Genomic DNA, 25,430 nt, shown 5'->3' with positions numbered 1-25,430 from the left:
AAAAAGAGAAAGAGAGGGTTACATATGTGAGCATCACACTTTTAAGCCTAGGAACTATCAGAAAATGACCATTTGGTATGCTTTACCCTTGAAAAATTCAAATTTTATAGCATGTTTCTATGACAAAATGTCATAACTATGTTTTCCTTTTATCTTACAGCCAGGAAGTTAAGATGCTCAAACACAAAAACATTATGAAGCCCTGTTATTTGTACAATTGTTTTTAAACATCCTTGATGACCCTGATTTAATATTTCTATTCCCATTTTGTTAATTCTTTTAGTATAAATGCCAATTAGTGAACACTTCATCTCTTTTCTAAGGAAAGAGGTACAATGAATTTATAAATAAATTTATTAAAGAAGGAAGAAATCATGAAATTAATCAATAAACAGAAAAGCATGGAAAAGTGCTCTTTCTTTTTCTCCTTTACTAACTTATGTTTCTCATTTAATCCTTTAACTTATATTCTTTTTAGCTCAAACGACATTGGCAAGACCCAAGGGATCCTTCAGGAAACTGGGAGAGAACCAAAATTGCTCATTTTTTCCCAGAACAATGTGGAAAAATGCACACAGGGTCATGTTTGAATGTTATGTGCCTATGGATGGGTAGAAGGGAGTAGAAGAAAGGAGACAAGAGGTGGTGTGTGGAGAGGGAGAGAACTTCTTAAAGAAAATAGAATTTCCACTTGGATTTTGTGGAGTAAAATTTGTCTGGGGTATTACCTTTGGCATCTGCCTTAAATTCCATGCCTTGGGATGCATGCTAACTAGTGGCCTTTAATTTACGAGTCAACATCACTGAAAGGCAGCTTCCCGCTTACTAGCTTTAATTCTTTCATGATGGGAGATCTATGACAGAAATTTATAGCCTTGAATATTTTTTGGTTTGGGAAAGGGCAATAAAATCCATTTCAATTCATAAATTAATTTAAAAAATCCAAGTGTTGACAATTCTCTACAATTGTTGTAATAAACTGGTTCAATGCTTTTCCAAGCTAGATTCAAGAGCCAAGTACCCAGAACCACTGTCAGCCAGCTAGGTGCACAGTAACGGCAGGAAATGCAGATTTGCTGTCAATTTCTGGCTTTGCCAGTTAGTACATGGGTGACCAAATTATTTAATCTCTCAGTCCTCAGTGTTTTAAAAGCAATAAGCACAAGACTTTTGCAAGGTATAAAATATTAAGTGGCACAACTATCATAGCAATATAGCCAGTTAAAATTTCTCAGACTTACATGGAGTAGTTCAGAATATTTTGAGGTCATGTAAGGATTCCTACATTTCCACGACAGAACAAGGGGACAGAAAGATCGTGACAAGGAAGAAGCGTATGCTAGTGTTGTCGAGAAGACTCTTCAACATAAGCAGACCATCTTTCTTTCTCTCTAGAGTTTATGGTCTGCTTTTCAGTAACAGCGCTCAAGCTTCAATATTTGTCCTAAACTTCCTGGATTTTAAAAAGTCATAAAGGCTCAAGACCAGCTGCATGTATAAGGGTTGCCAGATGTGTTTTTTTGTGAATGCTTTGAGACAGAGTATGTATTATTAGTTATAGATAAAACCTTTCTTATGCATAGTTGTAGATAAAGTCTAAATCTGACCACCAGCCATTATTCAGGGTCTTTAAAAATCCCAACATAGCTTCAGTACATTTTGAAAGCTGGAAAATCCAAGTATAAATTTCAGGTTTCCACTCATTTGAATTAACGAAAATACTCATGGTAACAAACTTATTAAATAGAATTCATGAGATAAGCCATATTATTTCTGCTTTGATTACTTGAAATACATGAGTAGTTTAGATTCTAACCGTCCACAGTGACCCTCTATGAGATGTGGATATGGCTTTTAACCTCAATTTGTTATTTGTAAAAAAGGGAGTAAACAATTGTATTCCACATCTATCCTCAGGATGTTTTGAAATTGAGCTGAAAAAATATCTTTCTGAATTCCTCAGAGAAAAAAAACCACAAGCTCTGCATTGTATGAATTTATTATTATTATAATAATTCATATTATTATATGAATTTATTAAAAACTCACTATATGTAAATGTTTGGAAAGACAAAGAATTACCTTTGAGGACTCGCAAGTGATATTGAGTCTCCAGAATGGACAAAGCTTATCACACTGAGGACACATTATAATCTTGCCACCAATTTCAGGGTCACAAACTTCTTTACTAAAGAAAAAAGAAAAATTAAGTTTAATTAAAAAATATTTATTAAATAAGACCTTCTGGTAGTATGATAAAATACAATATTCATTTGTGATAAAAACAAAATGTAACAAAACCCTTAGAAAACTAGGAATAGAAGGAACTTCACTAACTTGATAAGCATGAAACTACTAGAAACTACTAGAATAAACATAATGTTATGTAAAATCAATAGAATACATAAAAAAAAACCAACAATATACTCTGGTTTCTCTACAGATCGTATACATCTTTCACCTTTTACTAAAGATTTCCATGGAGAGAAACAAGCACGAGTTCCTAACCAATTTTTTGAGGCTCTGTTTTTACAGAGCTTATTAAGGTGTGTTGTAATAAAAGACATTGAAAGTGAAAAAAAAAAACAATAGAAAACATCGTAACAGTAAAATGCTGAAAGTATTTCCTTTCAATCAGGAATAAGAAAAGGGGTGCTATTATCACCACTTCTTTTTTATTGGAAATCCCTGCCAGCACATTAAGCCACAGAAAATGAAGATATGAACATTTGCAAAGAAGAAAGAAAACTTTTATGACAGATGATGATTGGTTACATTGGCAACTCAATAGAATCTACAGCAAAGTACTAGAATTAATGTGAGTTTAATTAATATACAAAATTATATTAATATACAAAAAGGAATCGTGTCACTAAACACTCGCAACAGCTAGGAAATTTTTCTTTTTTTTTTTTTTTGCATGGGCAGGCACCAGGAAACAAACCCGGGTCTCCAGCATAGCAGGCGAGAACTCTGCTTGCTGAGCCACAGTGGCCTGCCCAGGAAATAATTTTAAAAGGCAGATACCTTTACAAAAGATTAAAATTATAAAGAGCACAGGAATAAATCTAATTCAAGATGTTTAAAAATTATACAAAAAAATCATAAAACTATGTTGTGAGACACTGAAGAACTATATAAATGGACACATATTTTGTCCATGATTTTATAAGAACCAGTGATTAAAGATGTCAATTCTCTTTTATTTGAGCTGTTGATACAATGGAAAAGGAAAGGACTAAGGGCAAGAAGAACAAGGTGCTATTGGCATAGGTTAAGAAAAACTGACCAAAAGAACAAAACAAATATTTCAGAAACAGAAATATACATAATACATGCATGCATACATAAATACACACACACAAACACACATACACACACAAAATTGATTTGTGGCAGAGATGGCACTGAAAATCAGTCAGGTGATCTTTCAGTAAATGGGGATGGTGCAGTGGAATATCCATATGAAAAAACATGAAAGTGGACTCTTAATCATGTTGTATAAAAAATTCTAGGTGGAAAAAGGCAGTGTCAAAAGTATAAACTTATTAGAAGAAAGTAAAAAAAGAATATCTCCATAACCGTAGGGAGAACTTTCTTAAAAGAGATACCTAAAAACATAAACCTCAAAGGGAAAGCCTGAAGATTTCAAGATCTTTTTAAAGTGTGAATTTATTAAAGATACCATAAAGGGAGAGAAAAAACTAGCAACACAATAGTATAAGATGTTTGCAACACATAAAAATGTCAATGGATTACTAGCTAAAGTATTTAAAGAGTTCCTAAAAATTAATAAGACAGGACAACAAATGAAAGTAGGTTGCACATTGTTCCATCCAGACAAAACTACTCATACAGACTCCTATTTAAACAGGGCTGGAGCTGTGCAGTTAGGTAGCCTTGCAAATAACTCAGTAAAGAAAAAATGGGCATGGGAAGCATTATTGGAATGACTGAGTAAAGGCATCTGAAAATCTCTCCCTCCATAAAAACAATGAGAACACTGGTAAAAGTTGCCAAAATCAGCCTTTTCAGAACTCTGGAAATTAAACCCAAAGATTTACAGCAATCCAAGGAGCATTTATTTGAGACAAATGGCTAAATCTCTGTAAGAATAGTGAACTTCGTGGTGTTTTAGCTTGCCTTGTTCACATCCCATCCCCTTAACTTTGCAGCAGACTTAAAAATCAACAGCCTTGCCATCATGGTAGCTGTTAAACAGCAATCTAGTAGACACTGAAGGGGAAAGTAAGGTTTGGGAGCTACCCCAAATGACCATTCCCAGAGAAACAAATAGAAATTCTGGAGTTGCAAAGTACAATAACTGAACTGAAAAATTCACTAGAGGAGCTCCTCTGCAGTTTTGAACTTGCAGAAGAAAGATTCTGTGAACCCGAAGACTGGTCTATTGAGATCATCCAGTCTGAGGAATAGAAGAAAAAAGAATGAAAAAAACAATCACAGTCTCAGAGACATGAGGAACACCATCAAATGTACCAATAGAAATACATTGGGTTCCAGAGAGAGAGAAAAGAAAGAAAAGAGCAGAAAGAATTTTTGAAGAAATAATGGCTGAATACTTCTCAAATTTGATGAAAAACTCTAATACATATATTTCCAAGGAGTTTAACAAATTCCAAGTAGCAGAAGCTCAGAGATCTAAACCTAGGAATATTGTAGTGAAACTGTCAGAAGACAAAGAGAGAATCTTGAAAGCAACCAGAAAAAAAGTGACTCAGATACAAGGAATCCTCAGTTATATTAACAACTGACTTTTAATTAAAAAGCAGTGAAGAGAAGGCAATGGGTGGTATATTCAAAATGTAAAAAGAAAAAAAAATACTGTCAAATAAGAGTTCTATATCCAGCAAAATTGCCCTTCAAAATTGAAAGAGAAATTAAGAGTTCCACAGAAACAAAAATTGAAAGAAGACATGACTGGCCCTTCTTCCATCTAAGAGATACTAAAAGGTAATCCTTTGGGCTTAAATAAAAGGACATGAGACAGTTACTTGAATCCACCTGAAGAAATAAAGTACACTGGTAAAGGTAAATATATTTACATAGGTAAATATAAAAGACATATAAATATATTTTTATGTAACTATCCTATCTGATTTAGAAGACAACTACATAATACAATATTATAAAACTGCTCATGGACTTATAATTTATAAACATGTAATTTTTTTGACAACAATGGCACAAAGAAAGGGAGGGATGAAGTGATACTAGAGCAAAGTTTTTGTATACTACTGAAATTAAGTTGCCATTAATCCAAACGAGATTGTTTTAAGAGAAGATATTAGTTATAATTTCAGGGCAATAACTGAGAAAATCTCTTTTTTTAAAAATAGGTTAAAAGAAACAATAATGGAATTAACATGGTGTATTAGAAAACATCTGTTTCACACAAAAAAGATAGTAATGGAGGAAGAGAGAAATAGAAAAAACATAAGACATATAGAAAACAAATAGCAAGATGGAAGGAATAAATCCTACCTTACTGAAATTTAAATAGACTAAAACCTCCAATGAAAAGACAAGAATTGGCAGAATGGACTAAAATATAGGGTCCAGTTATGAGCTGTTTAAAAGAAACTTGCTTAAGGCTCAAAGATACAAATAGGTTTATAATGGTTAGGTTCTGGTGTCAACTTGGTCAGGTGGTGATGCCTAGTTGCTGGACAGTCAAGCACTGCCCTGACCATAGCTGCAAGGATATTTCATGGCTGGCTGATAAACTGGAAGGGTAGTTTATTAAATCAATCAATTGATTGCAGCTGTGCTGATTACATCTATGATCAACTAAGGGAGCATCCCCCCCCCCCCAATGGGATAATTCAATCAGTTTAAGACTTTTTAAGGGAGAAGAGAGACTTTTTCACTGCTTCTGCCAGTCAGCCTCCCCTTGGGGTTCATCCAGACCCTTCATCGGTGCTCCCAACTTCACAGCCTGCCCTATGGATTTTGAACTCTTCCATTCCCACGAATGCCTGAGATACCTTTATAAATCTCCTATTATAGATATTTCCTGTTAGTTCTGTTTCTTTCAATAATGCTAATACAAGATTGAAAGTAAAAAGATGGAAAAAAACATACTATGCAAATAGAAACCAAATCAGAACTGGAGTGTACAGTAGTATCACACAATATAGACTTTAAGAAGAAGTTTGTTATTAGACAAAGAAGAACATTTTATAATGATAAAAATGTTAACCCATCAGAGGGACATGACAATTATAAGCACATGCACCTAAAAACAGTGTCCCCAAATATAGGCAGCAACCTTGGATGAATTGAACGAATAGAAAATTCAACGATAATAACTAAAGACTTAAAATCCTACTTTTAATAATGGATAGGACAACCAAGCAGAAGTTCAACACAGAAACAGGTGACTTGAACAACATTATAAACTAACTAGACTTAACACACATCTACACAACCCTACTCAATAACAGCTGACTACATTTTTCTCAAGTTCACAAGCCTCAATAAATGTAAAGGATTGAAGTCATTCAAAGAATTTCCTTTGAACATCATAGAAAGAACTTAGAAATTAGTAGCAGAAGGAAATTTGGGAAATCCACAATATGTGAAATGCAACAACACAATTCTAAATAACCAAAAGGTCAAGAAAGGAATTACAGGAAATCAGAAAATACTTGAAGATTAAAAAAAAAGCATACCCAAACTTATAGGATGCAGTGAAAGCAATACTTTAAAGGAAATGTATGTGTATAAATGCTTACATTAAAACAAGAAGAACTGAAATCAATTATCTGAACTTCCACCTTAAGAAATGAGAAAAGCAAACTAAATGCAAAGCAAATGGAAGAAATAATTAGCATTAGAGTGGAAGTAAATGAAATAGCAAATAGAAAAACAATAGGAAAAAAATGAACAAAACCAGAAGTTGGTTCTGTGAATAGAGCAAAAAACTTACCAGCCATTAGCTAGACTGACTAAGAAAAAGAGAGAAGACTCAAATTACTAAAATCTGCAAGTAAAAGGGGACATTACTACTGACCTTGCAGAAATAAAAAGGATTATTAGGGGAAACTATAAATAACTATGTGCCAGCAAATTAAATATCCTAGAAGCGATGGACTAATTTCTTGAAAGACACAAACTACTGAAAATGACTCAAGAAGAAACAGAAAATCCATATAGACCTATACAAGTAAAGAGATTACATTAGTAAGAAAGATGTTCCACAAAGAAAAGCCCAGGTCTAGACATTTCTTCAAAGAAGATAGGCAAATGGCAAATAAGTACAGAAAATGACACTCAACATTAGGCATTAAGGAATTGCAAATGAAAACCACAATGAAATACCACTTCACAGTCACTTATGAGGGCTAAAATATAAAGCAGACAATAACAAGTGCTGACAAGGATGTGGAAAAATTGGAACCCTCAAACACTGCTGGTAGGAATGTAAAATGAAACATCCATTTTGGAAAACATTTTGGCAGTTCTTCAAAATGTTAAACATAGAGTTACCACATGTCCCAGCAATTCCATTCTTCAGTATAATCCAAGAGAATTGAAAACCTAAGTCCACTAAAAAATTTGTACACAATGTTCAAAGCAGCATTATTCATAATAATCAAAAGGGTAAGAACAACCCAAATGTCCATCAACTAATGAATGTTCATCAACTAATGGATGGATAAACAAATTGTGGCATATGCATAAAACTGAATATTATTCAGTGACAAAAAAGCAATGAAGTACTCATATATGCCAGGATAAAGATGAACCTTGAAGTCATTATGTGATGTGAAAGAAGCCAGTCACAAAAGGCTGCATACTGCATGATTGCATTTATATAAAATGTCCAGAATAGCCAAATCCAGAGATAGAAAGTAGATGAGTGGCTGCCAAGGGCTAAGGGCAGGGGTCTAAGGAGTGCTTGCTAATGGACAGTAGCTTCTTTTTGGGGTAATGAAAATATTCTAAAGCTAAACAGTGATGATGCTTGCACAAGTAAGTGAATGTACCTAAAACCACCGAGAGGTACACTATAAAATGGTGAATTCTATCTTAATAAAACTGTTATTTTAAGAAAGGGGTATAGACTTTTTTTTTTTTTTTTTTTTTACATGGGCAGGCACTGGGAATTGAATCTGGGTCCTCGGACATGGCAGGCAAGCACTCTTACCTGCTGAGCCACCGTGGCCCACCCAGGGGTATAGACTTTTAAGAGGCATTTTTAAGAAGTGGCAATAACTATAGTATACTCCATATATGCATACATATTTTCAAAATACAAAAACTAAATATATGTTGCAGGGACATAAATATATGTGATTAAAAAACAGTATAAGTAAGTAATGAAATGACAAATATAAAATTTAGTATAGACTTCCGGGTCAGGATGGCAGCTTAACAACGTGCACATTTTAGTTTGTCCTCCAGAACAACTACTAAATAACCAGAAACAGTACAGAACAGCTCCTGGGGCCACGTCAGTGACCAGACACACAGCATATCCCAGTCTGGACCAGCTGGACCAGCTGCGAGCACCCCCCAGAACCATGAGTTCCCAAAGCTGTGGCAGCCAGCACCACTCCCCCACAGCCCGCTTCCCAGAGGGGAAAGGAAAGGACTTTACCAGCAGCAGGGACTGTGCACAATCAAACGTCAATTGTGGAACTAATTAACAAACTCTGACTACTAAAAATAGGCCCCCAGCTTAGGTGAACCTGATCAAGGCAGAGGTTGCTCATTTTTGCCCCAGCACCAAGGGGGCAGGACTGACAGAAAAAGGGGGAAAAAAAAAAAAGAAGGAAACAGAGGTTTTTGTGGCTGTGTATCTACAAAGGCTTGACTGCCTCTAGATACAGCAGCAGGACTTTTCAGGCTGCAACTGCCCCAGGCATAGGCAGAAGTGAGCTCTTTTGGGGGCTTATCTGGAGCCTGTGCCTTCCCCAAGGGAGGGGTGAAGCCCGACCCAGGTGGAATCCCTCCATCAAGGAATTCAGACACCAGGGCTTGGTAATTTGAAGCCATTAAAACCAGCCTACAACCTCTCCTCTGTCTCCACCACGCCCCCAGCAGGGAGAGTCTGCCAAAGTTAAAGGTACCGCATCATCTTATGCTGGTGGGACCTGCAGTCAGACAAGAGCCACATACTGGAGAGGATAAGAAAAACAGAGTCCAGAGACTTCACAGGAAAGTCTTTCAACCTGCTGGGTCTCACCCTCAGGGAAAACCAGTGCAGGTGACTCTTTCCTCCTGATAGGAGGCCAGTTTGGTCTGGGAAAATCTGGCTGGGGTCTATAATATCTAAGTAGACCCTCCTAAGTGTGGGGAGGGGAAAGGCACCACACAAGCAGGGAAAGAAATAAGAAAACAAGAACTGAAAAATTCTCCTCTGTTAAACAAAACTTAAGCTAAAGGTCCAGATAAAGCTGAACGGAATGTCAAAGAACAGATAGACAACAAATTCATCCAACAAGAAAACCCTAGATAAAAGAAGTGAAAGCAATCTCCAGAATAAACTAATTAAGGTAATTAAATGCCTAGATGCCAGCAAAAAATAACAAGTCACACTAGGAAAATTGAAGATATGGCCCAGTCAAAGGAACAAAGCAACAATTCAAATGACATACAGGAGCTGAAACAACTAATTCAGAATATACGAACAGACATGTAAAACCTCATCAAAAACCAAATCAATGAATTGAGGGAGGATATAAAGAAGGCAAGGAAAGAACAAAAAGAAGAAACTGAAAGTCTGAAAAAACAAATCACAGAACTTATGGGAATGAAAGACACTACTAGTAGAAGAGATGAAAAAAAAAACAATGGAAACCTACTACACTGGTAGATTCTGAGAGACAGAACATAGGATTTCTGAACTGGAGGACAGAACATCTGAAATCCGACAAGAAACAGAAACTATAGTAAAAAAAATGGAAAAATATGAGCAGGGACTCAGGGAATTGAAAGACACTATGAAGCGCATGAATATACGTGTTGTGGGTGTCCCAGAAGGAGAAGAGAAGGGAAAAGGAGGAGAAAAACTAATGGAGGAAATCGTCACTGAAAATTTACCAACTCTTATGAAAGACTTAAAATTACAGATCCAAGAAGTGCAGCGTACCCCAAAGAGAACAGATCCAAATAGACATACTCCAAGACATTTAATAATCAGAATGTCAGAGGTCAAAGAGAAAGAGAGGATCTTGAAAGCATTAAGAGAAAAGCAATCCATCACATACAAGGGAAGCCCAATAAGACTATGCACAGATCTCTCAGCAGAAGCCATGGAGGCGAGAAGACAGTGGGATAATATATTTAAATTATTAAAAGAGAAAAACTGCCAACCAAGAATTCTATATCCAGCAAAATTGTCCTTCAAAAATGAGGGAGAAATTAAAACATTTTCAGACAAAAAAATCACTGAGAGAATTTGTGACTAAGAGACCAGCTCTGCAAGAAATACTAAAGGGAACAGTAGAGACAGATACAAAAAGACAGAAGAAAGGGGTGTGGAGAAGAGTGTAGAAAGGAAGACTATGAGTAAAGGTAAAAAGAAGGAAAATTAGATATGACATATAAAATCCAGAAGGCAAAATAGTAGAAGAAAGTACTACCCATGCAGTAATAACACTGGATGTTAATGGATTAAACTCTCCAATCAAAAGAAATAGTCTGGCAGAATGGATTAAAAAATAGGACCCATCTATATGCTGTCTCTACTCAAAGGACATGAGGCCAAGGACACAAATGGACATTTACACACCAATGTTTATAGCAGAATTATTAACAATTACCAAGAGATGGAAACAGCCAAAATGTCCATCAACAGACAGTTGGCTAAACAAACTGTGACATTTACATAAGATTGAATATTATGCAGCTGTAAGACAGAATAAAGTTATGAAGTATGTAACAACATGAATGGACCTTAAGGACATTATGTTGAGTGTGATTAGCCAAAACCAAAAGGACAAATACTGTATGGTCTCACTGATAAGAACTGACATTAGTGAATAAACTTGGAATATTTCCTTGGTAACACAGACCATCAGGAGATAGAAATAGGGTAAGATATTGGGTAATTGGAGCTGAAGGGATACAGATTGTGCAACAGGACTGAATATAAAAACTCAGAAATGGACAGCACAATATTACCTAACTATAATACAATTATGTTAAAACACTGAATGAAGCTGCATATGAGAATGATAGAGGGAGGAGGGCTGGGGCATAAATGAAATCACAAAGAAAGATAGATGATAAAGATTGAGATGGTGTAACTAGGAATGCCTAGAGTGTATAATGATAGTGACTAAATGTACAAATTTTAAAAATGTTTTTGCATGAGGAAGAACAAAAGAATGTCATTACTGCAGTGTGCTGAAAATAGATGGTACTTAATATTTTAAAATTTCAACTAATGTGTGAGACTAAAGCAAAAAATATTTGTTTGGTACAAATCTATACGTTGACTAGGGCATCTCCTAATATAACTTATGTAGATAGTTGATTGAACACCTGAAGTACATGGAACTTTGTATAGGACATGAGATTTTGTTGGTTCGTCCAGGTGATGCCCTGATGACTCCCAGAGTGATTTGATCAGTGAGCGGAAAAGTATTTGCAAAGTCCCCTTCGGGACTTATAAAAATGCTACTTTTACACTTTAAAATGTATTTCTGTGATGCCCTTTTTTTGCTGGGACAATATGTAAACAATGAAAGAAGCCAAAGACAATTTAGGCAAAAGGTATCAAATTCAGCATTTAGCCCAAAATTAAACTCTTTTTTGTAAGTGATAAGGGGAGGGAGTATTTCAAAGTCCACGTAAGAAGCCATAATGAGTACAAAGTGCTCAAAATCCTCTGTTAAACAGAATGGCTAATTATGCTTTTGCATCAGAGCCACGATGTGAGCATTCTGCCTTGGGAGCCAGGCTGATATGCTCAGGGCTAGAAAAATTTGGTCATCAGCTCATTCATCACTAGTGCCCCAAAATTTTGATCTGTCATACTTGATAGAGGCCAGGTGATCAAGAGAAAATGCTTGGTTCAGTGTCACATCCCTTCTGAGACTGAGGATGAGACTACCAAAAGCAGAGGACTACATACACAATTCAGAATAATTTTGGTGAAATTCAGAGTGCTCTGGCACCCATGTACGTCTCTACAGACAGTGCACCTGCTGTTTGAATTCTGACATCAAGTGCTCATTCTTTTTTTTTTAATTTGAGAACATTTTCATTGCTCCAAAAAGAAAATCCCATACGCCTTATAATCCCCTATTACTGACAGCAATGATGTGTTACCTTTGTTACAACTGATCAAAGAACATTACAATATTACTGTTATGGTCCATAGTTGCATTAGGATATTTTTCCCCATAAACCACCTTGTTATTAACACCTTGTAATAGCGATGAACATTCGTTCTAGTCCCTGGAAGAGCATTCTTAAATATGTGTACATTTAACCATAGACATCATCTACAACAGGGTTCACTATCTTATACAGTCCCATGTTTTATCCTCTAGCTTTCTTTAGTGATTTACACCACCCTAAACTGCCCCTTACACCCATAATTTGGTGCTATTAATTACATTCACAATAATGTACTACTCTTACCTCTATCTATTTCCAAACATTTAAAATCCACCTTATTAAAAATTCTGCACAAATTAAGTATCAGGTTCCCATTCTCTGCCCTCACTATAGCTCTTGGTAACTATACTGTAGATTTTAACTCCATGAGTTCAAACATTCTTTATCACCACCACTCCCCGCAATGTTCTAGAGAGATAATTTATAAAAAGAAAATGGAAAAAAGAGATCAAACAAGTACTACCTTGCCAGAGACCCGGGTTCGATTCTCAGAGCGTGCCCATGCGAACAAACAAACAAAAAACACCAAGTACTATCTATCACTTGAGTATTTAAATATGAATTTCATAAGATATATATTTCAAGTCACTTCTAAAAGAAGAAGATTGGGCAATTATAAATGCCAGTACCACTGTATTGTATTTTTTGGTCTGTAACACCATGTCCTACTTCCTATAGGTGCTAAAATACAAATGCATAAAAAGTAATGACAAATCTATGGTTTTGGAAAAACAATATATAAAGATAGCATTTGTAAAATACAATAAAAGGTGGGAAAGTGGGGGTGGATAGGAGCAGTACATATAACACTGTTGAAGTCAAGGTGACATCAAATCAAATAATTGCTATATATTTAGGGTGTTAAATTTTGAGCCCATGTAAACGACAGGGAAAATATATGAAAATATTCAATTAAAAAGGAGAGGGGATTCAATATGGTACAATACAAAAAATCAAATAAATATGAATGTAGACATCGACTGAAGAATTGAGGGACAAAAAAGGTCTGCGATTTACAAAGACTACTTTAAACAGCAAAAGGGCAAAAGAAATTCTTGCATTATCAGCAGTGATTTACAATGCAAATGGATTAACCTCCAATCAAAAGGCAGAGATTGACAGAATAGATTAAAAAGCATGACCCAATTATATGCTGTCTACAAAAGACTTGTATAAAAAACAAAGACATAAGTAGGATGAAAGTGAAAGGATGAACAAAATACATACTGTGCAAGGAGTACCTGAAAAGAGCTGGGGTAGCTACATTAATATCAGATAAAATAGACTTAAAATAAAAAAATCTGTTTCAAGGGACACAGAAAGTCATTATATATTGATAAAAGGGTCAATTCAACCAGAAGCTGTAGCAATTATAAAAACATACGCACCTAATAGCAGAGTCCCTAAATACATGATGCAAGAGAGACAGTTCTACAATAATACTGGGAGACTTTAAAATAGCACTTTCAGTAACAGACAGAACACCCAGACAAAAGATCAATAAGGAAACACACAACTAGAACAATAATCTAAGCCAACTAGACCTACCAGATAAATATAGAACACTTTGCCTAACAGCAATAGAAAATATATCTTCTCAAGTACACATGGATTATTCTCCAGGAAAGGCTATATCTAAGGTCACGAAACAATGTCAGCAAATTTAAGAAAACACTGAAATCATGCAAGGTATCTTCTCCAACCAGAATGGAATGAAGCTAGAAACCAAAAAAAAAAAAAGGAAGAAATGGAAAATTCATAAATATGTGGAAATTAAAAAACATACTGTTAAATAGCTAACAGATTTGATAGGAAAAAATTATGTTTTTATAATTGCTACAGAGAAAATGAAAATACAACACACTAAAACATGGGACGCAACAAAGGCAGTGCTAAGAGGGAAATTTATAGCTCTAAATGCTTACTTTAAAGGAGGAAAGATTTCAAATCATAAACCTAACATAAAAAGTGGGAGAACTAGAAAAAGAAGTGCAAACTAAACCCAAAGCAAGCAGAAAAAAATAGCAAAGATTAGAACAGAGATAAATGAAGTAGAGAACAACAACAACAACAACAACAAAAAAAAAAACAGAAGAATCAACAAACCAAAAGTTGTTTCCTTGGAAAGATGAACAAAATTGACAAACCTTTAGTTAGACTGACGAAGAAAAATAATAGAGGATACAATTAAATAAAATCGGTAATGAAAAGGGAGTCATTGCTACTGAATACAATGAAATAAAAAGGAAGATGAGAGGATACTATGATCTAATAAACATTTAAAATGCAGAATACATAAAGAAATTTTATAACTCAACAATTAAAAGGAGAAACCAATTTAAAAACAAGCCAAATAATAAAATAGGTATTTCTCCAAAGAAGATATACAAATGGCCAAAAGCATATGATAAGATGCTCAATAGCATTAGATATCAGGGAAAAGCAAATCAAAACATAATAAGATACCATTTCATACCCACTAGAATGGCTAGTATTAAAAAAAAAGGAAAGGTACAAGTGTTGTAGAGGATGTAGAGAAATAGGAACATATTCATTGTGGATGGGAATGTAAAATGGGGTTGCAGTTGCTGTGAAAGACAGTTTCATAGTTCCTCAGAAAGTTAAGTGTAGAATTACCATGTCTTAGCAATCCAAATAGCAAGTATACACTGAAAAGAAATGAAAGAAGGGACTTGAACAGATATTTTCACATTGTTGTTCAGAATGGCATTATTCACAATTGCCAAAAGATGGAAGCAAACCAAGCGTCCATCAACTGATGAATGGATAAGCACATGTGGTATATACATACAATGGAATATTATTCAGCCAAAAAAAGAATGAAGCCCTGATACATGCAACAACATTAATGAAACCTGAAGACATCACGTGAGTGAAATAAGCCAGACACCAAAGGACAAATAGTGTATGATCTCACTGGTATGAAATAATTAGAATAGGCAAATGTATAGAGTCAGAATCTAGGATATCGATTAACCAGGGGATGCTGTGGGTGTAGGAATAGGACATTAAAGCTTAAAATATATATGGTTCCTATTTGGGATGATGATGGTGATAGTAACAGAACATTCTGAATGTAATTAACGGCTATGAATAATATATTTGAGTGTAGTTAAAAGTAGAAATTTTAGGTTGGATATACCTTAGTAGAATAAAGGTTTTTTTTTTTTTTAAAGATCCATGAAACTACATGACAGACAGAAAACTGAGTTATACCATGATCTATAGTTAATAGTACAATTATTAAAACGTTCTTGCATCAATCATAACAAATGAACCACATCAATGCAAAGCATTAATCACAGGGTGGTATATGGAAATCCTGTATTTTATGCATGACTGTTCTGTAACCCACAACCTCTCTAAAAATAACAAGCAAAAAAAGAAGTAGAGAAGAAGAAAAAGCTATGCTAGTTTCACCAATTTTGCCATCGAAACCCTGAAGAAATTAGAGCTGCTCTTGGCCGACATTGGCAGGGCATGACGCATTCCTCTGGAAGCCAAAAGTTCAAGGACAATCCTGCCTCCTGTCTGCTTTTCTTTTTCAAACAAATTATTGTCTTAAAATACTGGAGTGTTTCCTGGGGGTAATATTCCTGTCAGAGACTGGCTGGGTTATCTAAGAAATTTTTTTTTCCATTTCATTTATTATACTCAGCACAAAGGGATATATCATCTAAAGCAGTAAGTGTTTGGTGATGAGTCTTCCTTTACTAAACAGTTGAAGACCCTGGAAAATGACTTCATGACTAATCAGCATTTCAGCATGGCAACAGGGATTAAACAGAGTTTACCTCCATGTACAGTTATCTTGATTAAGATATCCATAGAGAAAGCAAGCCACTCCTACTATTGCTGCCAGGAGCAACATCTGAGTGTAATAGCCCAGCCAGGCAAAATAGATTCCAATCTTCTCTCCATAATATTTCCTGAAGAAAGATAGAAATTAGTTTTTAGAAGACATAAATAATCACTCTGCAGCTTCATCCTGATATTAATTTCTGATTTTAAATAAAGGCAGCTTTAAGCTTGAACCTCTGACTCAATTCACACTTAAAATATACTCATTTTTATAGCAGGCTCTGAATTCTGATGAGAGAAAAAGTACATTACATATCACAGATGTACCAATCACTGGGCAGCCTATTGAAGCAAAGTAAATTAGAAAGAGCAAGGGAGGGGAACGTGCTGAATATGGAGGAAATAGGAATATCATCGGCATTCTTTGTAAAGACAAGCACAATTTTACACATTCTCCAAACAATTATTCTTAATATGCTTGAAACAAATGAACACGAACAGTCTTTTCACAGTTACATGCTTTTACTTATCTAGGAAACTTCCTTGGAGGAAAGATGAAATGTAAAATAGCAAGAAAATAACTGATAATAACACTAATTAGTAGTGGAATATCTCTGTGATCCTATAATTTATAGAGCTCATTTTGAGAATGGGAGAAGGCAGGATAAGTATAATTGAGAAACCTACTTTTCTCTAGCCTTATATCTAGCACTTCAATTATTTATAAACTTTTAAAGCTGATCAACAGGGTACTTTGGGGCAAAATGGAAGAGGCCAGACAGGTGTGAAGAGAAGAAAAGGGGACCTTAGACAAGAAGCAGTGACAGAGTTGTTTTTGAAAGGGAAACTAAATACACTTAAGCAGAAAGAAAAGGTTTGCAGATGAGGAGAAAACAGTAAGTGGTTGTTCAGGTGAACTGCTGTGGCTAATACTTGTTAAGACTGATCCATTTCTGCCTCAGTCTGACAACTGTGAGAGTACTGGGAGATTGTGTTCGCTCAGGGGCCTATTTGAGGCTGCAGGACAGGCCTAGCACGGACCTGGGCAGAAGGCACACCCTAGCAGGAACTTGCTCTGAGAACAGCCTGGGGGCCAGGGAGACTGATTGGAACAACTCTGTGCTAGACCAGAGCTTACAGGGCAATGCTAGTCTCTAAGGAATAGGTAGGGATGTAGGCCACTTCCATGGAGAAAGAAAAGCTGTGGTCAACACGTAATCAGGAGATGGGGACACAAAATACATTATCTTTGTGGCTTGTAGGCAAACGTCAGGCTCAGGCCAGGGAGAGAAAAGCCTGGGCAATGGGTTTGACCATGTTATGGTCTCATCACCATTTTGCTGTCTGTAATATGTTATAAATCATCTGTGTTGGAAATGCCACATTTAAAACTGGGAAGTATTTTAGAACTTGCCTGGTCCAATTTTCCAGTAGTGAAAATATGCTGCCACAGAGCTGGATGGGCAGTTTCTGTTTGGATATTTACAAATTTACAAGTAGGGAGTTCATTACTTCCTTAGGTATACCCATATTATTGCAGGTAACAAGGTCAGAAAGATGCCAGGCACTCAGTAGGCTCTTTCCATCTGGAAATGCACAACATTCAGTTCTCAGAAATTCTCTTGAAATACTTCTCTGATTTCCTCCCTACATTTTTCTCTGTTCTTGATTCTGGCACTCCTATTATTTGTTCATTGGACCTTCCAACTGATCTAATTTTTATCTTTTTCCTGTTTTATTTTTCTATTGCTATCTTTTTCTCCATATTCTGTACATTTATTCAACTTTAATTCTATAATGTTTTTAATTTCCAAGAGCTACTTTTTATCCTCAGAATGATTTTTTTTTAAGTAGAATTCTGTCATCTTATGGATGCAATAACTATCTAACCTTTGTCACTCTGAGGGTAATAATGAGAGCTTTGTGAGGAGGTTTTCTTTTTTCCTATGCAGTCTGTTTCTTTCAAACTGCCTTTTCTGTTTGTTTGGTTTGCTTTTTTCCCTTCTGGTAATCCCTGGAACCACAGATGGAGGCTTAACAGAATAGATGCTCAAGGGGTTACTAATGGGAAGTAACAAAGAGAAGGAACATAAGGAAATAAGGACTAGCAACTTGTTTCTATTCTCTGAATAGGGAATAGGAAAGTATACTTATAATAGTGGGTTAATCACCCTGCCATTGGGTGACAGGTTCCTCATAAAAGGGCATTAATCACATAAAAATGAAACATGAATGACACCCTCAAATATTTGTATAGACACAAATAAATACTCTCTTTTAAAATCTTATTCTACAAGCTTCCTGTTTTAGTTTGCTAGGCTGGCTGCTGAAAGCAATATACCATGAACTGGGTTGGCTTTTAATAATGAGAATTTATTATAAGTTTACGATTTTGAGGTCATGAAAATATCCAAATCAAGGGATCACCAAGATGGTGTTTTATTCTTGAAAACCAGCTACCAGTGATGCTGGCCTTCTCTGTCACACTGCACAGCATATGGTGGGATCTGCCATTCTATGCCTTCAGGCCTCTGGGTTTTGTTGCTTTCAGTTTCTTGCTTCCATGACTTTTTCTCTCTGTACTCATCCCATTTATAAAGGACTCCAGTAAGAGGATTAAGACACACCCTGGGCCATGCCTTAACTGAAGTAATCTCATGAAATCTTCCTTACAATAGGTTTACACTCACAGAAACGGATTAGCTTTAAGAACATGATTTTCAGGGGAACCTACAGTTCCAAACACCACAGTTCCCAAAGAGTTAATGAGAGAAAGTGTCTCTTTATGAAAGTAATCCACCTAACAAATGAAGAAGGCAGGAATTAGAATATCACCATTTGGCAAATCCGTAATATAAGATAATGAATCTAGGCAATGATCATTAATGGCTGCTATCATCACAAAATAAAGACTGCTGGACATTATGTGCTGCCTTATAGAGGTACACAAATCCAACACATCAGAGTTCTTGCTAAAAACCAAACTTGAATCAGATCAAGACGATACAGGAATCAACTTATTTAAGTAAGTAAGTTCCTCTGTCCCATGACTGAAGAACATGTTTAATGACACCAAAGGGAGGATGAAATCAGCTAAAGAAAGAATGGGAAAACTAATAAATTACAAGGGAATAAAATAGAAGCAAGAGAAATCTACAGATTAAAAAAATGGAAAGACATATTAACTGCAATATCTGGACCTTGTTTAGATCCTAAGTTGAACCAAAAACTGCAAAAAATAATATTTGAACCAATCAGGGAAATGTGAACACTGGTTATTTTATGATATTAAGGAATTTTAATGTTTTTTTTTTAAAAAAGAGCATTCTGGTTATATTTGAGAGACCTTATCAGAAATTTATATTAATGAAATGATATATTTGGAATTTGCTTCAAAATGATCTAACAGAGGGAAGGGAAGTAGGTGGAGATAAACAAGATTGATAAGGAGTTGATAACATTTGGAGCTAGGCAGCAGATAAATGCTGATTTGCTCTACTTTTCTTTCTACTTTAGTATATGTTTGAAACATCCCATGACAAAAACTTTTTAAAAATGCAAAAAATTCTTCAAATGTTTAAAAAATCTCTTACTTTTAAGGTTAAGGCTTTTTCTTAAGTAAATATGCATATACCAGCATGGGATATACAGACTTGAGGATAACTTATCTCCTCTTCTTCTCACCCTCACTTCAATCCATAGCCGAGTCCTCTCAAGTCTACTCCCGAAATACATTCCAAATCTGCTTCCAGGATCTCTCATCTGGAGCCTTCTACTTGGTCTCTCTGCATTCTGTGGCCCCCGTACTCTGTTCTCCACACTATCTTTGTAAAATATGGAGGTACAAATTGCTATCCCTCTAACTTCATGTCTCACTATGAAGACTTTGTCCTGGATTCTTCAGAAGCCTCCTCACTAGTCTTGGGGACTGAGTTTGCTGAAGCGATACAACATTCTTGGAAAGAGGCTCTTAGGGCTTTATTCTGATCCTTTGTTTCTCAGAAATAAAGTACCCCTGAAGCTTCATGCACCTGAAGGACAGGCTGGGAGGCAGCCTGTAGCTTAGCACTGCCTGTCCAAAGTAGTGGAGTCATTGGACCTTTTGGTACTTAGGCTGGGTGTCTGTAGGCTCTGGCTCTGAGGATTAGAACCTTCAGTAACTCACCAACACAGACATGTGACAATGCTTTCTCCTGCTTCCCATTCGTGTGCTCTCTACAACTCACCTGATGAGGTCCAAGGGCTGCTTTTTGTATATGCTTCGAGGATGAGCCCATTCCCTGTACAGAAGGTACCGTTCGCTGGGGCAGCTGGGATCCTCTGACCGGTGACGGAATTTACACTGGGAAGCAGAAAGAAAGAAGTAAGCATCGCAATAACTATATTTTCACAAATCTGTTTACTGAATCTGTGTTTAGTTTGGTACTCTTTGGTACTTATACGTCTCGGTCATTTGTGGAAAAGGGGCCTTCATTTGCTGGAAGGGATGGAAATGCCATTCAATTTAGTGATTCTCAACCAGGACCACTACGTCTTCCTTTAAAAGACCATTTTCAGTGGGGAGGGGGCTTGGTTGTCACACTCCTGGGGAGCACTGCAGTACATAGTGGCATATAAATAGGGCAGTTCTAAACAGTGACAAGTTGGGCCTCCAGAGCACTAAAATCACCAAAGTAAAGGAACACATAATAGTAAAGACCTCTCCTTGGACACCTGGGGAACAAGGGCTTTAGCTGGTTAGTGATAAGGTCAATTCTAAAACCCAGGCCTTTCCTTTCCCCTTTCCTGCCCCATTAAGCAGTTAATCTGGGATAACATGTAGAAAATAAACAACAAAGAAGCTCAATATCAAGTTCAACTTTAGCTTATTTAAAAAACAAAACAAAACAAAAAAACCCTGCTTCAGCTTGAATTTGGTCACTCCTTTCCTTCTTCCTGCACTAGCACCAGATGACCAGCCAGGCGAGCATGGGCCACAGCCTCTGCTCACCTCCCTTCCACAGACCACACAGAAGCATTTCCCAGCCTGGATATGAAGTCACTGAATTGATAAGCAGCTTTGTGGAAAGGGCCAAGACCTGGGCAGATGTCAACGAACACGACAGAACCTTGACATCCCAGATTAATGCTCATGATGAATATTTGCAAGTGTCCCCAAAGTTCATCTAACACTGTAATCACTGATTTTGATGAGGCACAAATAAAAACACATGGATTACTACACTGTGGCTGTTAGCCAGGAAGCTCAACATCTGCTTCTCCTCCCGATTTCCCAGCTCTCTACTTATCCAAGTGTATCAAACAGTTGTTTCCTGAAGGAGCTTGCTGAGCTGCTGTAACCAGACTTTATTCTGCCTCTGTCCTAATTTGATATAATCTTGTACAGCGCATTTAAATATTGTCTTCATCTGCAACTACCAGTACTATAAAGTAATAATTACCAATCTCAGTCATTATATTCCTTCCACTTAAAGATTCAGGTAAATTGATAATGAATGCAAAAAAGTAAGGAAGTAATCTAGTTTTGTATTTATTTCAATGACACAATTTATTTTAAAAGCTTAAGCTATGATGTCTCTATTCATGGAATTAAGGGTGTGAGACAGTCACTATTTCTTTATTACAGAAGCTGTAAGTTTACAGAATAATCATGCACATTTCCTTCCATTCCTTAGTGTTCTACATGTTTCCTTTTTTCTCAAGAAGGGGTACTGGATTTTATTAAAGGCCTTTTCTGCATCAATTGAAATGATCATGTTGTTTTTTTTTCCTTCATTCTGTTAATGCGGTATGCTACATTAATTGATTTTTTTCCATTGAACTACCACTGTATATCTGAAATAATACTACTTGGTCATTTTGTATAATTCTTTTAATGTCCTGTTGGATTTGGTTTGCGAGTATTTTGTTGAGAAGACTTGCATCTATATTCTTAAGTGATATTGGCCTTTAATTTTCTTTTCTTGTGGTGTCTTTAACTGACTTTGGTATGACAATGATGTTGGTCTTGTTAGGTAGTGTTTCCTCCTCTTAAATTTTCTGGAGGAGTTTGAGCAGGCTTCTTCTTAGAATTGTTGGTAGAATTCCCATGAAGCCATCTGCTCCAGGGTGTTTCTTTGTTAGGAAGGTTTGATTTCTGATTCTATCTTTTTTACTAGTTATTGCTTGTTGAGATCTTACATTTCTTCTTGAGTCAGCGTAGAGCACTTGTGTGCTTCTGGGAATATGTGCGTTTCATCCAGGTTCTCTAGTTCACTGGGTACAGTTGTTCATAGTACCCTTTTTATAATCTTTATTTCTGTGGGGTCAGTAGTAATGTTCCTCTTTTCATTTCTGTTTTAATCATTTGTGTCCTCTCTCTTTTTTTTTTTTTTTTTATTTTTTTTTAATTTTTTTTTAAAGGAAAGACAGAGAGAAGGAAGGAAGGATAGAAGGAAGGAAGGAAGGAAGAAAGGGAAACATTTTTAAACATTTTCTTGTTTTTATTGTATTCTGTTTCTCCGTTTTTGTTACATGGGCTGGGGCCGGGAATCGAACCGAGGTCCTCCGGCATAGCAGGCAAGCACTTTGCCCGCTGAGCCACCGCGGCCCGCCCCTCCTCTCTCTTTTTGAATGTGGTAGTATTGCTAAAGGTTTGCCAATTTTATTGATGCTTCTGAAGAACCAACTTGGTTTTGCTGATTCTGTTGAATTTTTTAATTCTCTATTTCATTTATCTCAGCTCCAATCTTTGTATTTTCTTCCTTCTGCTTACTTTGGGTTTAGTTTGCTCTTCTTTTTCTTGTTTCTCTAGTTTTGAGGTTATGTATCTGATTTGAGATCTTAATGTTCACATTTGTAGCTATAAATTCCCCACTGAGCACTGCCTTTGCTGCATCCTGTGAGATCTGTTATATGTTTTTAATCTCCATTCCCCTCAAGACACTTCCTCATTTCCCTTGTGACTTCTTTTTATTTACTGATTAAGAGTATGTTTAATTTCCACATATTTCTGAATTTTCCATTTCTCCTTCTGTTATTGATTACTAGTTTCATTCCAAGATGGTCATAAAATACACATTGTCTGGTTTCAGTATGTTTGAATTTATTGAGACTTATTTTGTGACCCAACATATGATCTATCCTAGAGAATGAGCCATGCATACTAGAAAAGAAAGAATATTCTGTTGCTTTTTTTTTTGGCATGGGCAAGCTCCAGGAATCAAACCTGGTTCTCCAGCATGGCAGGCAAGAATTCTGTCACTGAGCCACCGTTGCACCACCCACTTTGTTGCTTTTGATTGCAGTATTCTATATATGTCTCGTAGGTCTATGGGCTTAAAGTATCATTTAAGTCTTCTATCTTTTATTCATCTTCTGTCCTATCTAATATTGAAAGTGGCATACGAAAGTCTCCTACTATTAATGTAGAACCATTAATTTCTCTTTTTAAATCTGTCAGTATTTGCTTCTTATATTTTGAGGATCTGCTGGAAGGTGCATATATATTTATATTTGTTAAGTTTTCTTATTGAATTGACTGCTTTATCACTACATAAAGACTTATTTTCCCACGTAACGATTTTTGACTTAAAGACTAGTCTACCTGATATTAACGTAGCTACCATAGCTCTCTTTCGATTACTACTTGCATTGTATATTTTTTCCATCCTTTCATTTTCAACCTACTTATGTCTTTGAACTTAATAAGGTGAGTCTCTTGTAAACATCATATATATGTGTTATGTTTTTTCATTCATTCTGCTTATCCCTGCCTTCTGATTGGAGCACTTAATTCATTTATATTTAAAATAACTATTGACAATGAAAGACTTTATTCTGTAATTTTGCTATTTGGTTTTTATGTCTTATACCTTTTTTCCTCTTTCTTCTCTTTCTGGAACTCTCATAATATGTTTATTAGTATGCTTACTGGCATCCTTCAGGTCTTTTAGTCTTTTTTAGCTTTTCTAATCCTTTCCTCGTCCTGCTCCTCAGCCTGACTCATTTCAACTGTCTTGTCTTCAAGTTCACTCATTATTTCTTCTGCAACTCCAAACTCCTGCTGAAACCCTCCTGGGAACTTTTCATTTTGGTTATTGTTGTCTCAACTCCAGTAGTTCTGTTTGATTCCTTTTTAAAATTTCCATCTCTTCACTGAGAGTCTCATATTTTACATTCATTGTTTTCCTGATAGCATCTATTTCCCTCTTGAAGAACATTAAAAAAAAAAAAAATCTGTACTGGTATGTCTATAGTTTGGTCTTCCTCACTGGTGTTTTCTGGATTTTTATCCTCTTCCTTTGCATAGGCCATCATTCCCTGTTTGTTTTGTAGTCTTCTGCTGTACACTGTTAACTGTGGGATTTAATCCCAGAGTAACCTGTTTCTTAGGTCTGTATTCAACCAGTGATTTGACAGAAATTTTCTTGAGTGCCACGACCTAACAAAACCAAACAAACCAATGCAAAAAATGCCTTTCCTAGTCTTTGCAAATTGACTTTGCTGTTGCCATTGCTCTCCTTCAGAATTTAGGCTTTCTTTGAAGGTTAGCCAAAGGTGAATGCAAAGTCCAGGGTCATCCCTGTCTTTTCTGAGCCTGTGTCTCAACCTGGCTTGTGGTTGCTAGTGGCATTAGGAGTCCCCCTATTTACATGAATTTGAATGCCCCTTCTACTCCCTGGTAAACAGACTTTCTCCATCTCCTGGGTGCTCTATCACAGTACTCAAAGCTGGTAAGCTTTTTCCACCCACCCACCTGACTTAATTATGTCTTATACCACTTTTACTGTCCCAAGCTGCTTTTGCTTGGAGGGCATATTATGGGGGTGGGGTACGTACGGGAGAAGAATTTCCTAGTTCAGTCTTTCTCAGCTAGTAGGAAGCCAGTGACTCACAAAGTGAGCACAGACCCACTCTACACTTCCCTGGGAAGGGGGTGAGGAGGGGTGACAATGGGCCAGGTAAGGGTGCCAAGAGCTTCTCCTATGGCTCTTTGAAGCTGCATTTTCTCGAGTCAGCCTTTGCCCAGTAAATGCAGCGTTTTTTCTGTTTTCCATAGTTTTGAGGAGGGAAACAGTCACTTATGTCTATGTGCTTTGAAACAATAGCCACCACCATAGCTTGGACCCCAATGTTCTGAAATAGCTGATCAAAACCAGTGGTCAATGACTGGACTGCACAGCTCCAGATCTTGAAGAACTAGGTCTTTATATCCTACTCTGAATTCTGCAAGTATGCCAGAAGCTGGGGTT

General features: G+C 36.3%; 1 protein-coding gene and 1 non-coding gene across 3 annotated transcripts in view; one reads left to right on the top strand and one right to left on the bottom strand.

Annotated features, from left to right (window-relative positions):
- Window positions 1–25,430, bottom strand: part of ANO6 (anoctamin 6) — a 260,323-nt gene that overhangs the window by 44,514 nt on the left and 190,379 nt on the right. For both annotated transcript variants that reach the window (XM_077170647.1, XM_077170648.1), the window contains 3 exons: window positions 20,424–20,539; window positions 16,191–16,325; window positions 2,083–2,188 (listed from right to left, as the gene is read on the bottom strand). In XM_077170647.1, coding sequence (XP_077026762.1) covers window positions 2,083–2,188; window positions 16,191–16,325; window positions 20,424–20,539 — 357 coding nt within the window. The remainder of the gene's footprint in view (window positions 1–2,082; window positions 2,189–16,190; window positions 16,326–20,423; window positions 20,540–25,430) is intronic.
- LOC143643093 (U5 spliceosomal RNA) lies at window positions 2,424–2,539 on the top strand. The gene has a single exon (XR_013156130.1). It is a non-coding gene; the product is annotated as a U5 spliceosomal RNA (small nuclear RNA).

This window comes from Tamandua tetradactyla, chromosome 7 (assembly GCF_023851605.1).
Source record: "Tamandua tetradactyla isolate mTamTet1 chromosome 7, mTamTet1.pri, whole genome shotgun sequence".
Taxonomy (NCBI): Eukaryota; Metazoa; Chordata; class Mammalia; order Pilosa; family Myrmecophagidae; genus Tamandua; species Tamandua tetradactyla.
This window is presented reverse-complemented; position numbering and strand designations above follow the sequence as displayed.